Source organism: Xylocopa sonorina, chromosome 1 (genome assembly GCF_050948175.1).
Source record: "Xylocopa sonorina isolate GNS202 chromosome 1, iyXylSono1_principal, whole genome shotgun sequence".
In the NCBI taxonomy this organism is placed as follows: domain Eukaryota; kingdom Metazoa; phylum Arthropoda; class Insecta; order Hymenoptera; family Apidae; genus Xylocopa; species Xylocopa sonorina.
This window is the reverse complement of record NC_135193.1, coordinates 18276496-18292007: the sequence shown is the minus strand read 5'-3', so window position 1 is coordinate 18292007 and position 15512 is coordinate 18276496. Positions and strand designations below refer to the sequence as shown.

At 45.2% G+C, this 15512-nt stretch overlaps 2 protein-coding genes across 2 annotated transcripts; one reads left to right on the top strand and one right to left on the bottom strand.

Annotated features, from left to right (window-relative positions):
* Window positions 1-1953: 1953 nt before the first annotated feature.
* LOC143422839 (116 kDa U5 small nuclear ribonucleoprotein component) lies at window positions 1954-5903 on the bottom strand. Its single transcript, XM_076893785.1, has 8 exons — window positions 5673-5903; window positions 5159-5433; window positions 4819-5090; window positions 4046-4734; window positions 3741-3970; window positions 2940-3658; window positions 2598-2878; window positions 1954-2532 (listed from the first exon to the last, which is right to left on the bottom strand). Exons 2-8 carry the CDS (start codon window positions 5402-5404, stop codon window positions 2027-2029), a joined length of 2943 nt encoding a protein of 980 aa, XP_076749900.1. The 5' UTR covers window positions 5405-5433; window positions 5673-5903; the 3' UTR covers window positions 1954-2026.
* Window positions 5904-6177: 274 nt separating this feature from the next.
* Window positions 6178-11424, top strand: LOC143432626 (ras-related protein M-Ras). The gene is made up of 4 exons (XM_076909396.1): window positions 6178-6339; window positions 6617-6938; window positions 7085-7401; window positions 7502-11424. Exons 2-4 carry the CDS (start codon window positions 6749-6751, stop codon window positions 7589-7591), a joined length of 597 nt encoding a protein of 198 aa, XP_076765511.1. The 5' UTR covers window positions 6178-6339; window positions 6617-6748; the 3' UTR covers window positions 7592-11424.
* The last annotated feature ends 4088 nt before the right edge of the window (window positions 11425-15512 follow it).

Genomic DNA, 15512 nt, shown 5'->3' with positions numbered 1-15512 from the left:
GATACCCGAACGTCATCTGACCATACAATACCTTTCCATGTCGCTCTAATTATCAGATGCATCGAGTGCAGTCGGAGCGCAGAGAGCGTCGCAAAAAGCTGCGTTCGACCAGTTATGTACGAGCGGCGACTTGTGCGATGGCGCAATAAAAGTATATCGACGGACCGCGCATAAATGCACAGGGGTATAACGGTGACACTGCGTGCGAGTAAATATGGGGCAACAGCGGCGGAGCTGCTTATTATAAACGCGTTCGATCCTCTAGTTTCGTAACTTCGTGACTGCGTGTCGAAGAAACGAGATAGTCGTGCGCTGCGTAATCGTAAACGTGTTGCTGGTTTATGTAGTTACGACGATAACTGCGCGTGTACAGCCGCATCGTCCGCCTTGAACGGAGTAGCTCGGGACTAAGTACATCACGCGTCGCGTAGATTGTAAATTCAAATTTTTCAACTCATAGCAGTGGTAACCGGTTAATTCCAATTAGCCGCACCACTCGACTCTCATACGATCCTTCGACAGTTTCCACCATCGATGCCACAATTATCGGACGCTTCTTCGGCTCGAAGTTGAGCGCGGCGTCAACTCGATCGGTAGTTCGTCGCCACGAGAACGTTGCTTTTGTTCAATAATATAGACTTCTGTTATCAGAATAATCACTCACGTCGTCGAGTACATATCTACTGCAAATATGAGCATTATTGCCGCGATAAGTCGAAACCTTTCTCAGCTTTTGTATCCGTTCCATCGCTTCTACCAAAGGTTCACTAGAACGTGAGAAACGTAGTGCGTATCGCTCGATTTCAACGTGAAGATCAACCGACAAAGAATCGCAATTACTTCTACGAGACGCGCTTCTGCGAGAAATCATTGAACTCGAGTTCAAGAAGTCGATTAGCGAAAAGGATCCGATTGCAGGTCCTCGTACGTCCATCCACTGCGACGTTTCGTAGGATCGGAAGACACGCGTTCTCATTATCGATCTCAGACAATTCAAGGAACGTCGCAGCGTCTCGGATGGTCGCGGTCGCATCACGCGAGTACCCCTTTCACCCCTGTGCCGTTCCGCTAGTCAACTTCACATCTCTGCACGGTACGAGAAGTCATCCGATCGATCGGCAGCGACGAGGCAGCTCGTTTCGTGGCGACATCGCCTTGAAAAGAGACAGTCGCCGAGCGCACCCGGTTTCGCGTCCATCGAGGCAGTACGACTCTCTCTCTGGTCGATCGGGTCTCATGGGCGGGCTTATGGGCGAGGCTACAACCGGGAAAATGGCGCCAGGCTCCGCTCACTTCGACCACCCATTCGACTGTGCGCAGTTACGGCCGTGCCCCCAACTGCGCGCGCTGCCCGTCTTTGATAGGTATATGTTTCCGTCTCGAGTCTCCCTCGAACGCTACGCGTTCCTTTGTTAATCCCCTTTTACGAATTCTTTGATCACGATCTTTCATTTATTTCACTGGAATCGGATTGTTTCGCGAACATTCGAATATTTTAGTAATGGCGTCCACACGAGAGCGCCTCTAATGTCCGAGCGTCTTCTAGATCGAGTCGTTCTATTGATTTCGTAAGTGCCAATGTTGATGCTACGTGTTCCAGTTTAGACGAGCCTGTTGCTTCTGTGTACTGTAGATACTCGCGAATGGTAAATTGTTCGACGGTAGATAGGAAGCTACGTACACGAAGTTATCCATACGCTGCGCTCCACTTTCGAGCCGAGTCTTTCGCAGTATGCTCCACGTTCCTCGGTGGCATTATCTACGAAAGGAGTCTCTGTTTATTTGGAAAATCTGCTTCAGCTCTTCGTTGTCGGACAATGTAGCATGGAAGATTCTTTAGGGAAGCGTTCCTCGTTAATTTATAATTCGATCTGAATAGGTTTTGTGAATGGAAGAGAATCTGGAAAGCGGAATCGTTGAAGAGGGGAACAGAGTGTAAATAAATTAGCAAACTTTAATAGAAAATTAATTCTTTAATGATAAGTCTTGACACTAGGATTCTAAATAAAGTCGCTGCAGTAATTATTTATAACGGATAATTCAGTAGAACGTCCTGTCTGGCCAATTCGAGCAACATAGGATCGTCGAAGAATTTGTTGATGGACACATCCTCCGAAAGTCCCTTCCGCCTCCTCGTCTTCAGCATAAATTCCCTCGCCAAGTGCGTGGCTGGCTGCGGCTCGAGCGGTCTGATCGTGATACTCTTGTCGAGGGGATCGCCAGGTACGATTTGCCAGTGATGAAACACGGACAAACAGAACGCCTGGCCTTGCGTGTGGGTTCGCAAGTCGGTCTCGAAACCGAAGCTATCGATCGCTGGTATGAACGCCTTGATGGTGTATAAGGGACTTCCGGGAACGGGAGCGTCTTGGGTCACGTGACCCCTTCGTTTAGCCAGCACGGTGTAAACCGCTGACACACAGTCCGCAGGCGCTTGAACCTCGACGAACAAGTAGGGTTCCATTAATCTGGGCGTTGCCATGAGAAAGGCAGAGTAGGCTACCCTTCTGGCGGTCGGGATTATTTGGCCGCCTGTAACAATGAAAGAGAATTAATTTTATCCCAAACGAAAGAGAGGAACATTCGACGTCGCGTACCTCCTCGATGAAGAGGCTCCTGCGCGATCACAGCATCCAGAATTTTGAACTTCACGTTCCTAATCGGTTCCTCGCAAAGCGGACCCTCCCTAGTGCCCCATTGGAAGCCTTGAATGATGGCATCGCGAGCGCTGTTCAATAAAGTCTTGTCCACCTCCGATGGTAAGGTGTCGTCGACCAGAATATTGGGCCCAGTGGCGTCTGGACCGAACGCCCATATACTGCGCGCTGCCAGTAAGTCCCAGTCGTACTTCGTTTGAAAGAACTCCCCTAGCCGTTTCCTGTAAATTCAAACACACCGCGTCGCGTACAATGAGGACGCGAGCTTCTCGCGATACGTACTTGTTCCACGTGATTTTAACGTGCTCCGCCTCGATGTCCTCCGCGAGGCCTCTCTCGAGCGGCTCGGCGATCATCGTCAATTTGTTCCGTTTGTTCGGCGTCTCCGCGAAACACTTGAGAGAACTCGTCTCGACCACCGTCTCCGCGAAGGCCACCACAGGATCCGCCACCTTTATATCGATCTCTGAATACATGCGACGCAAGTCGTGCATCGCGCAGTCCAAGTACAATTCACCGGTGCCCAGGACCACGTGCTCGCCGCTCTCCTCGACCCTAGTGCCCAGCAGGGGGTAGCTTTTGTTCACCTTCCTCAGGCCATCCAACATTTTTGGCAGTTCCGACGGGTTCACTGGCTCGACCGCGATCTTGATCACGCTCTGCGTGTTGAACTTCAACGGTCGGAAGATGTGTAGATCGTCCGAATTGTTGAGGTCGGTGATCGTGCTGGTCTTCACGATCGGCCTGTCTATGCCCTCGATAAGTACCCAATTGCCCGCGGGGACTCTGTTCAGCTCGATCGAATAGCGCGCCTCGCTTATCCACAGTCTTCCCACGGTTAAAACGCGAGAGTCCTCTTCGTCTGTACGCGAGTAAGCCTCGCCTAATACTCGTACGCGTTGCCCCGCTTCTAGTGTGCCCGACATTACTCTCCCGAGGACTACGAACAGGGTACAGTCCTCGGTAGGGTACATTTTCGTGCTGTGAATCATTAGCCTTCCCTGTAAACATCGTTACCCCGTTAAAGAGCTACGTTAGACGACACGAGGTTCGTTACAGTGTTAATAGTTCGCCGGTACTAACGTCAGGGTCGCAATTGATCATATCCTGCGCGAGAGACGAGTCCATCGGACCCGTGTACACGTGTTGAACCTTGACTGGTGCGTGCGCTTGAGGGCTGGGAACGTGGGTCACGCACATGTCGACTAATCCGCACATATCCCCCAAGAACCGCGTGCATACCAATCTCAATAGGGGTCTAATGTTCATTTTCATTTCCTCGGATGTTAATCTTATGCCTAATTCATCGAGTACTGTGGAATTAAGTGATAGAATTACGTCGCGGCTAATGGTACACTCTCGTTCGAATCTATAGTGGACTAACTAACCATCGGGCAGAGTCGTGTCGACGTCGCCAACAACTTGTGCGAATATCTTGTACAACGGCTCTAGAATGAACTCGATAAAGCTACGCTGTGCGGTATTGTGCGGTGGTTTCTTGGTGAACTTCCGCGTTTTCGAGTTGAAGTATATGTCACCCCATAATCGCTTCGCGAACTCATTCGCGTTAAGATTGAGGTGGGTTTTGGCGTACAACGCCGCGAACGATTTCAGGGTGAAACAGACGTTGTACTCGGAACTCGCGAAGCACACGTTTCCGATCGCTGGTGATACGAAAGACGAATTTTCCGAGTCGGAATACAAAGCTATTAGACCATTAATCTCTTCGATGATATGTCTCAGTTTATAGTACGCGTCTAAGGGTGGTAGTTTTAATTCCAGAATCAGTCTGTCTATCTTATTTATACAAACTGTTAACGCGAGCTTTTCTTGGAGAGCGTGCTTTAGCAAACGTTCTGTATTTAACATGACGCCCTCGGCGGCATCGACGATCAGCACCGCTCCATCGGACAGACGTATCGCCGCTGTCGCCTCGTCGGAAAAGTTTACGTGACCAGGAGTATCGAATATATTTAAAAGATAGGATTTCGATTTCACATCTTGCAGCAATAGCGTCACGGGTGTCGCTTTCGTCGATACCCCTCGCTGTTGCTCTGTAAATAACGTGTCCGTATACCTAGGAACATAAATGAACGTTTTTTTTTTTTATAATTGTTGGAGGTTGATGGTTTCCAAGTATTCTTGAAAGCAATTAGTGTACCTCAAGGGTTTTTCATCTGTTACACTGTGTAGATAGGGATGTGTCTGCCTCACTAGACAATCGACCAACGTAGTTTTACCATGGTGTAAGTGACCAAGTAGGACAACGTTACGTATAAGATGAGGCGCGTCCATCATATCTGCTAGAAATTCTATACTATAGGTGGTCTCTGGTAGTTGCTGTTGTTTTATTTGAAACTTTGGCTTTCTTGTCGGTGCTATTAACGGTTTATCTAGTGGTTGAGCATCTTCTTCTTGCACCAATGTTTCGACCTATAATTTATTCTAATTAAATATATTGAAATTAATAATGAGAACACCAATTATCATCTAAAACTTACCTCTGGCCCATAAACTTCTAAAGCACTCGGGTAATATCTTTTGTCCTCGTGCAATACGACTGCCATCGAATTTCCTTGCTCCGATTGTTCTCTGGATTCGTCTTTATCTTCTTCCATCTCTTCATCCGAACGTTCTCTATCTTCCGCATCGTCTCCTGCATTTCCATATTCATTTTCATCTTCGCTGTCAGACGCCAAATCGGGTCCGATATAATTGCCAAACTCGTCATATAAATCTGCGTCCATTGTGATCCGATTTCCAAGTTAAATAATAACTAAAAATACAAAAGTAATATCGTCAATTACATTCACTTTGAATATGATCCATTTCTTTTTTTATCTATTTACTATAACGAGTTTAATCGCGATTGTTTACAAGCATTTAGGGTTATGAACATAACCTCGAAGTTATCGAGTGACCGGTTAAGATGTGCAAATATATAAGAATCATTAGCCAGCTTTATTGAACTTAAAGCAATACTGCAAACGATAGGTAATAGTGTTATAAACTTACGAAGACTAATAATGCTAAAACGAGCCCACGAAAGCACTTAATCAACGTAATGTTTATTATTGATGTGTGGTTATGTACGACATGTATCAAGTAGACAACATCGTAGAATAAAATATCGCGTGTGTATGGTTTTTCTAAATCTTTAATTATTACAATAACAGTATAAATATAAAACAGTCCACTGATATACTTTGTACAAATTACACGTGTATTGTTCACGTTTTACGCATATATATAAATAAGGCGGTAAAGAATGAAGTAGTACGCGAGACAGTAAAGTGGATTGCCAATCGTAAAATCATTTTGTTTTATTTAAATTTGTTATCTATCAGTGTGAGAGAAAAGTATCCTCAAGTGAGTTGCGTCAGGCCACAAGATTTGTACGTTTTACAAATGTAAACAGCGTTGGATTCCAGCGTTACGTTTTCATTCATATATTATGCCGGATTTCTTGTTGTTGGTATCATTGCGATACATGTGATGACTGCAAGATATACCCCTAGAGTTATGTTTGCGCGCATGGTCATAAAAGTATACAAGATCTATTGTATACGACACTACGTTGAAGCTTACACAAACATACTTTCTACACAGATGCGAATGTTGCGCACAGTGGCCCAGACTGACAGCTGGAAGAACGTGAAACAGGAGTGGCAGATCATGTAAGGTGAGTAGTTTTTTATTCCATACGAAAATAGATCGTTTCGACGCGGTCCAACTATCGTGACACAGTCGGGCAACCCCTAGTAAAACGTTGACCACTTCTCATCTAATTTCGTCCTATTAAGTGCAATTGACACACCCGTTACATCGCGACGCTGTTACGATAGTTCTCCTAGCTCTCGTGTTCATGTAAACAACACTGTGATATTAAAAATATTGCGAGAGAATTGAAAGCAACACGGTGGTAATTCCATCGATCTAATTTAAGTTAACCCTTTCAGGGCACTTTGGCTAGAGTGTGAAACTAGACGATTCACGAGCAGACGCGCTGCTAAAAATACATTAGAAGAGTTGACAGGATAGGCAGAAGAAGGCAAAGCAGTGGGGGAGGGGGTGGGAGAGCAAGAGGCGGTATGACACGACCTCCCAATAATGACAACCTTATGACCTTCAAGCTGGTCGTGGTTGGAGATGGAGGCGTTGGAAAGAGCGCGCTTACCATACAGTTCTTTCAAAAATTGTTCGTCGCTGACTATGATCCTACCATCGAGGACAGTTACATTCAACATACAGAGGTAGACAAACAATGGTGCGTCCTAGACGGTAAGTAAGTTTGTTAGTAGTTACACTTAGTTTGCTTTGTCGCATTTGGACTCTGCTGTACGCTACTTTTGGATTATGCTTGGCGCCTTATGTTAGTTCCACAATGTATCCTTGTGTGTACAAAGGTTTGTTTGTGTACCTAACAGTGTTAGATACAGCTGGTCAAGAAGAATTCAGTGCCATGCGCGAACAATACATGCGCAAGGGTGATGGGTTTCTATTAGTATACTCTGTGACTGATAAACAATCTTATGAGAATATCATGAATTTTTATACCCAAATACTTAGGGTGAAGGATAGAGACGTATACCCTATGCTCTTGGTAGCTAACAAAGTTGATTTGGTACATTTGAGAAAAGTTACAGAGGAGCAGGGAAGGGAGTTGGCTCACCAGTTGGGTATACCTTATATCGAAACCTCTGCTAAAGATCCGCCACTAAATGTGGACGCAGCATTCCACGAGGTAGGGGATCACAAAAAAAAAAATGAAAATCAGAGAGACATTATCGCGTAGTTGCATGTGGGTTGGATGTAGCTAAGAGGCTTGAATAATTTTTCTCTAGGTCGTTCGTATTATCAGAAATCAACCTCCAGCCGAGTTGGAAAAGAATCGGAGGAAACGAAGACGTTCGGGGAAATGTAATCTTTTATAAAGCTCGAAAGTATCGAGTAAGTATTAGGGACTGCGTGATGGTTACGCACTACCTTTGTGAAGGGTCACTTTTTTTCGTAAAAAGTGAGACACACCTGCCAAAAAACAAAAGAAAAAGAGTGAAAACGTGGGTCTTCTGTCCTCCACCGTATATAGGTACATATGACTCGTAAATAATTCCTTTTTTTTTTCTATTCGTATATGAGTTTCGTAGTATTAACGAGCATCGATCCCACCCCTGTAAAATAAGTGTACAAAATATTAACGATAAGGAAAACGAAAGGAAAACAATTATGTTACGCATCTCCGAAACGCAACTAGACTTAGAAAAAAAACAAAAAAAAAAGGAAAAAATCAATTCAGCATCAGTTTAAGATTTAAAAGATCGAAATATCTGTCGGAGATATTGACTGTTCATCATCACGATAATACGAGACCACGTCTCGATACGCGTGTACACATCAATTTTTTACCATCGACAAAACACTATGGAATTGAGCGTTTTTTATTGCACAATGCATAATTCTATAGATATCTTTTTACTTCTTCACGTAATAAGATCTTGTCATGAAATGACTATAATGGTTTCTTATATCGACTCTGCTCCTTTTTTAAATAGCGGTAAACGAGAAAAGAAAAAAAAAATAACTATAGCTTCAAGCGTCTTTTATTTATTTTATTTAAATTAAACGATGTCTTCTCTCTTTTTGTCATATATACGTATATGTGATATATACTTCACGACTATTCGTCGTTCCTTCGAAAAAGTGTCGAAATATTACAGCTTCCGTTTAACAGTGCGTTACATTGATTTTCTTATCTATTTAGTGGTATAAGTGTTGTTCGAGAGAATTAATTGTTTGAATTAACAACGAGTTTCTGATTCGTCGGTAAATATGCATTAGGTATTCGAAACCTAATGATTAATTAATATTCTGAATGAAGAATGAAGTATTTAACGTACGGCAGTATTGCCTTCGCTACTATATAGATTATCGGCTTTCTTACGTATTGAGGTCTGATGTGAAACATCTATCGTGTTCGAATTTTCAAGGGAATACCACGCGAAGTATTAAATTTAGCCAATGAAAATCGAAAGATTATCTCGTTCTTAGATAATTTGATTCGTACAGCGCGCGATAAATGATTTATTGCGTTTATCGCGTGCAAATAAAATTTGATTGCCCTCGCAGCGATTTCATTTCCATCGATTACTTTAGATTTCTACGCAACGTTTGTACCGTATCGAGTGCAATTTTGATTAAGAGTCAGACCTTTTATATATATTAAGAAACTAATGCCATGGCCTACTTTAGTATTTAAACGTGAAAAAATGGATACGTATATATTTAAGAAACGCTCTAATTGCGTCTGTAAATGAAATTTAATGTTATATGTGGATGCGACTAGCAACCGGTGGATTATTTTTTCGTGCTTATACAGATTCGAACGTTGCAGTAACGCCGTGTACAATATTTGCCTCGTACCTTTTACGGATTACGTAGATTGTACGAGATTGTCAACGAGGAGATTACGCGACGGGAATGAAACATTCTCGTTCAATTGTTTTTCATCCATGTACGATCGCACTAAGTGTTCATTTGCGCTCCTGACTTTCCTTTTCGGAGGGATTAGCATAACGACTCGCAAATTGTATTCGCGACATAGCACAATGGATATTTAATTCTTCACTGTATGTTAATGATAAGTACGCGTTATATTTATAGTGCACACGGAGTTGTGAAAATACGAAACGGGAAGACGGTTTATTAATTGCTTCGATCGGTCTTCGTGCTCTCCCGATAGGAGGATTTATTTTACACGATTTCAAGCACGAACTTTGAAAGTTCAATCTTTATTTTAGTTATCGAGTATCCGATTGGTGGAGTGTAGGTACGTATCATGTTTTAGTGTACGCACAAAGTGCTTCTCCTATACGTAGGAACGGTGTGAAACTGAACAGTAATTACATACGTGTAAGATGTAGATAAATGTCTTGGCGCCATCGATTAATTCTAACAGTGAAACATATTTGCCTTGAGATAAAAATAATCTGTATTATAAACGGTGAAGGCTAACGAAGGAATCCGGGTAGTTGACGTATGTAGAAAATGCACTTGGACATTCTTTAACGGTAAACAACAAAAAAGAAATGGAAGGAGAATAATGTTATTGTATTTATACGACCGGTTGAACGTCGGACAGATCAGGTTTGATAGCATTCTTCGATTATAAATTTGCACAGGCATCCTTCTTCGAAGCGCAACGAAGTATTACGAAGTTAAGATGAACCGAAAACAGCGTATCTTGCTCCATTGACACTTTCCGTTTGGCAATGAGACGGGTTCGTAAGTTAAGGGGTGTTGTTTTAGCTAATCTATTCTCACGGATCTGGAGAAAGCTCAACGCGTAGTTTAAAATTGCACCGCACGAGCGAACAATTGTACAAATTTTACCAAAACATTTATACGACGCTACAAACTTATGATTCCGTTACAGTTCGAGGTATCCACGAATGGTATTGTTCGGCATGTGAAATTTGCGAAGTTACACGCGCGAATCTGTACGTTATTAACTTATTACGCGTATACACGAATTCCATCGGACGTGTGGGCGAAACCGATTTCATTTCTGTGCCGCGCGCAGATCGTATTGTTCACGGGATGCGCATAATACGGGTCATAATTTACATTTCCCTCGAAGGATGAAACGAATCGCTGCTGCGTTTAAATGCCCGTTCGTTTCAAAGTAGACGTTGGCCACGGAAATAAACGCGGACCATCTATTTAAACCGATCGATTGAACATTTCTACGTTGTAATCATGGTATTACGGAAAGGTCGTTGCATCGATCCAATTAAACTCGATCTAACGATGCTCCGACGTTTTTAAGAAACGTCGACTTGTCGTTTCTTTTTTCCTCCCGCGAGAAACTTCTTTTTTACGAGTATATATCGCATCCAGGCCAGGCTCCAGATTGAAAAGATTAAAAGCAGCAATTATCAAGATTAAAGAAAAGAACGACAGGACTGTATAATGCGCGCAATATTGTGACAAGTTTTTAGACACTCAGGATTTAGCGTTCCTCGCATGTTGTAATAATCATTAACAAAAGCGCTACGTTTTTTATCGCCGTCCATGAGAGAGCGAGAGGGAGAGAGCGAGAGAGAGAGAGAGAGAGAGAGAGAGAGATAGAGCGAGAGAGAGAGAGAGAGAGCATTTTGAGAGGACAGAGATAAACTGAAGCTCATCTGTGGTTGCATATGCATGATACGAACAATTCAAAAAACGATACCACGATACTGTTTATTATTAGATCGAACCTCAACGCGAAACGAACGAACGAAACGAATCGTGTAAACGTTGAAGAGGAGAAATAGATGTGCGTTAGCGCGCAAACCTTTAGACAATTTAAAACGGAAGAAAAGAGAAAATGGTTATCTGTAAAATAGTCAATACGTTGAATCATTGTGATACCGGGGCCGAGAGATGGTACGAGATAGTGAATAGCAGCGGTTGTGCGAGCGATCGAAGTCAGTCCGAATAACGTCTTTCTTTCATCTGCCAATCGAGAGAACGATAGCTTTTGAATTTGCATCCTTGTTCAGGTTTAATTCGAGTACGGAAAGACACGCGAACGGTTCGTTATACGTTAAGAGGAACGACCAACGATATCCTTAATTGAATCGCCGTTATCCAGCCGGAACGAAATGGAACGGAAAATTTTGCGACTTCCTGACATCGCTCTCGTTTCCTCCAACGATTTACCGAACGGTTATTACACTCACAACACCGCGCATCGGTATAGTTGTATTATCGTTAATTCTTTAACGGGGAAGAAGGGAAGAAAATCGTATAATGACGCACAGGAAACAATGAATTACGCATAGCAAAGAGGGAAATAAGTTTTAAGATATGGAGTACGATCGTTTCCACCGTTCTTGTCTATAGATAGCGACGAAGAAGATATATTTTGAAAAAAAAGTAAAAAAAAAAAAAGAAAAAAACAGAAAAGAAAAGAAACGACGAACGAAAATTCCTCCCCGAATGAATAGTTATATACGAGAGACACCGACGGAAATACATTATATATGTATAAAAGAAAAAAAAAAACAAACGAGACAAAAAGAATACAAATATGTGTATATATGCTACATACGCGTGCGTGTGGTATACGCGTACACTGGTAAACGTGTTTCCCTGTATGCGTATATAAATATACGCGATCTGGGCGTATGTATATTTTTTTTGTTGGACGTATGCATGTGTGGGTGTGTGCAACGCGAGCGTGCCACTACTTGTGCAGGTCACTGTATGGAGTACACAATTGATAATAAATTATGGACACGTGTTTACAAAAAAAAAAAAGAAAAAAACAAGAGAGAATTCGTGTGGCCCATCCATATCCATGACCTGATATCACACACATCCCATGGACGTATCGTTGTCAACGACGGAAACGAATCGGGAAACAATCCAGTTTTCGAATAATTGACCGAGAATCAGAATGGTCAGAGGAGGTGAACGTTGAATGGAAAAAGTTTAATTACGTGGGCAGGCGTGACGATTCTGGTAGCAATCGGTGGAATTACCCGAAACTCGCATCGTTTTGTACGGTTTAAGAGGAGTTAATGCCTGGAATTGTCCCCGCCCCTAGCGTACCGGAGATTCCGGGTTTTGCTTTCGGAACGACGTCGTCTACTCCTGTTTAAACGCCTTCAAAAACACTCCATGCCCGGTCGTTGGATTGCTTTAATTACGGCCGGTTACGTCATCCCGATTCACGTTCCTACGGCTCGTACTTCTACGTTTTAATGTATAATGTCCCGAATGCGTACAGCCACGCGTTCGTTTCAGCATAATATGCGCGCGTACTCGTATTACGTAACCGCGGAGAATCGTCGAGAGTGCATAATTTACTTTCGCGTTTCACTTTGATACCGCGACTGCATTCGTAATTGACGCGTTATTTTCGTTTACGTTTATTAACAATTTACCGGCACGAACGGGCAATCGACTCGGAGCATAACGTAAATCGAATCGACCTAATGACACGCCGGGCTCATTAATGTAAATCGAACCACACTGGTAGCAGTCGGAAGTTGTGTACCCGTATCGTTACCTATATATCGCAACTTTCGAAATACCTTTTCCCCCATAAAATTATAGCCGCTTTGTTAGAAGCTGGTAGACGTAGTACTAGTATATCCGTACGATATATACAGAGCATGCTGTAGAAATTTCCACGGAGAAATTTGTTCGATTCGTCGACTAGTTAGGTGCAGTAACATCGGTCGTGGTGCAATCGAGAGCGCTCGAGTACCGTGTCTGGTTTCGTTGTTCACGTACAGCAAATTACACCGTACCCACGTAGATACCGCGCTCGTTCGAATCCGTGCACTGCTCGTTACAAGATGTTCCCCTGAATAGATCAAAGGATTCGTCCCGGGTGCCTTTCTCCACTGACGAGAAGCTGTGAAGAAAGGAAAGAAAAAAAAAGGAGCGCGTTTAACCATCAAATGAGCAATGCTCCCGAGCGGGGCGTACGCAATTGATTAATAAACGGCTCGGTTAAACAAAAGCGTCCCGCTGTGCGGGTTGGTCTACGGTGGTTGTTAAGCTGGCTCGGTGGGTCGCGTGCGAGTAACTACGGGGCCGACGCCATTGTCGCGGGAGGGTTGGAACTCACGGCTCGATAGTTTCGACGCAGATAAAATCGGAACGATCGTTCCTTCCGCGTCCCTCCTTTCTGGGTTAGGATAGCGTCTCGCAGAGACGACGAAGAAAGTTCACGTCCGGGGGTTGAACGTCCCTCTCCATCCCCCCCTTTTACCCCCAGACGAATTCTCCGTTCCACGTGGAACAACCTGCTGGATCTCAGCCGGATCCCTTATCCGGCCTATAGATCTCTTTCTTAAGTCCGGAAGGCGTCGAGCTGTTCTCGAGATCGAATCTCTCTCTCGACGGTAGACGAGGCGGTATCGAGTATCGATCGTCGAATAAAACTACCGGCAAAGGTTTACAGTACGTTTCGTTGGATTTCCCTATGTCAACTGTTCGAGGACCATTCGTTTAGACTCCCTCCCCGTATTTTCTGACGTTCTTCTCTCCCGCAGACCTACGTAGGTTGCATGTTGTTCGGCACCGTGCACACCGTGGTGTGTACATTGGAACGGGACGAGAGACTCTGCGAGCGAGGATGCTGTCTCTTGATTTTACGCCCGAGATTTCGTTTATCCTTCGCTTAAATATTTAAACGATTCGTTCGTTCGCCAACCTATTCCGAATGCAACGGTTCTATACTTACCGCGAGCGAGATACGGGAGGTAACGCGCAATGGTGCCACCGGCGCGACATTGTTGCGTCACCGTCAGGGAACTTTTATTTCCCGTACGATTAGTAGTTGTTCAACGAGGCGATAATGCGTTATCGTGCGATATCACCCGGGAATCTTTCCGTTGCCGGTAAACAGCACATGTTCCGTGCACCGCCGTTTGTCTATCGCGTTGTTCGACGCGATCACGTCCGTCGCGGTGTTAGTTATTTAGTAATTTGTTCTATTGCAGGCCTCCTTATCCGGTGCGCGATAAGACAACCGTTGGCCGTCTTTTACGGTACTTATCGCATCGAGACAAGAGAGAACGCTTCCGAGATCGCGAAATTAACCCGTGTTGTCGCGAATCGGAGCGATTCAAGGGCGGGGTGGGGGGGATCGCTCGCTCCGTTTTCTTCGCTCGAAAATAACTCCGCGCGCGGTTCTCGGTATCGATTATGATTTACGCTTATCGAGAGAGAGAGAGAGAGAGCAGCCACCCTGTACCAGAGATCGCGTGCGATCCGGATGTAATAGGCGGGGAGAGAAAAAAATTGAAAGCAGGGAAGAGCGGCGAACACGCGAGGGCTAAGCTCGGAGGTGCTCGTGTCGTTTGTTTACCGGTGGAACGCGGCGCGTTGCCGAAGAAATACGACAGGTATCGAGAGGCGGGGGGGGGGGGGTGGAAAGAGGGAAGAGAAAAATAAGCGTAAAAAGGAGAAAGAAGGGAAGTCCAAGGCCCATCCGAATGGTTGAATTGGCACGGAGAGCGTAGGTATAGGTCGTCCGACGGAGCCGCGAGCGTACGAGCGAGAGTGCGCGCGCAGCCACAGTAGGATCAGTTGTATGGTAGTCGTGAGTGAGGCGGCCGTCCCCTCCGCGTCTCTCTCCACGTCTGGTCCGAGGGCGCAGAGCGGCGCACCGTGTGTCGAGCCGAGCCGAGCCGAGCCGAGTCGGTCAATACTCCGGGCAACGCGGTGGTGAGAGCACACGACGACGGTCGCCCCGTACTCGTGCACGCCGTCACTCGGAAGCGGCGACTCACGCTACAGATTCGTGTCGATTTCGTGCGCCTCGCTTGGAACGCGTAATATCGTCGCTGGTGCGAAGGGACGCCAGTTTTATTACGGCCGACGTGACTGTTTCGCGAACGCGGACGCGCGTATCGTACGCACACGCACCGACACGTAACACGTCGTTTTAACACACGCGTGCCGGAGAGGCAGCGGCGGCCAGCGCGCATCCCATCGCATCTGATCTCTCGAGTCGCATCGTTCGGGCCAGCCGAAAAACTGCTCGGCCGACGACGAGTACTCCGCGAAAACGCTCGAACGATGCGAGCCAGCTCCGTGGGAGGCTCGTAGGTAACCGTAGGACAGTGTCAGGACACGTTCCGCGGTGGTGAGACGACGCGCGACACACCACGAGACGACCGACCGCCACGGGTTCCGCTCGCGGTGGTTCATCAACTTTCCTCTCCGCCAGTGTTACGCGACTCGATCGCTCGCGGCCAGTGGGTGCTGTTCCGTGTCACGTTACGAGGAATCAACGGTTTGTCCGGACCAGAGAGATAAGAGAGAAGAGAACCTAGGTACCTGATCAACCGACGT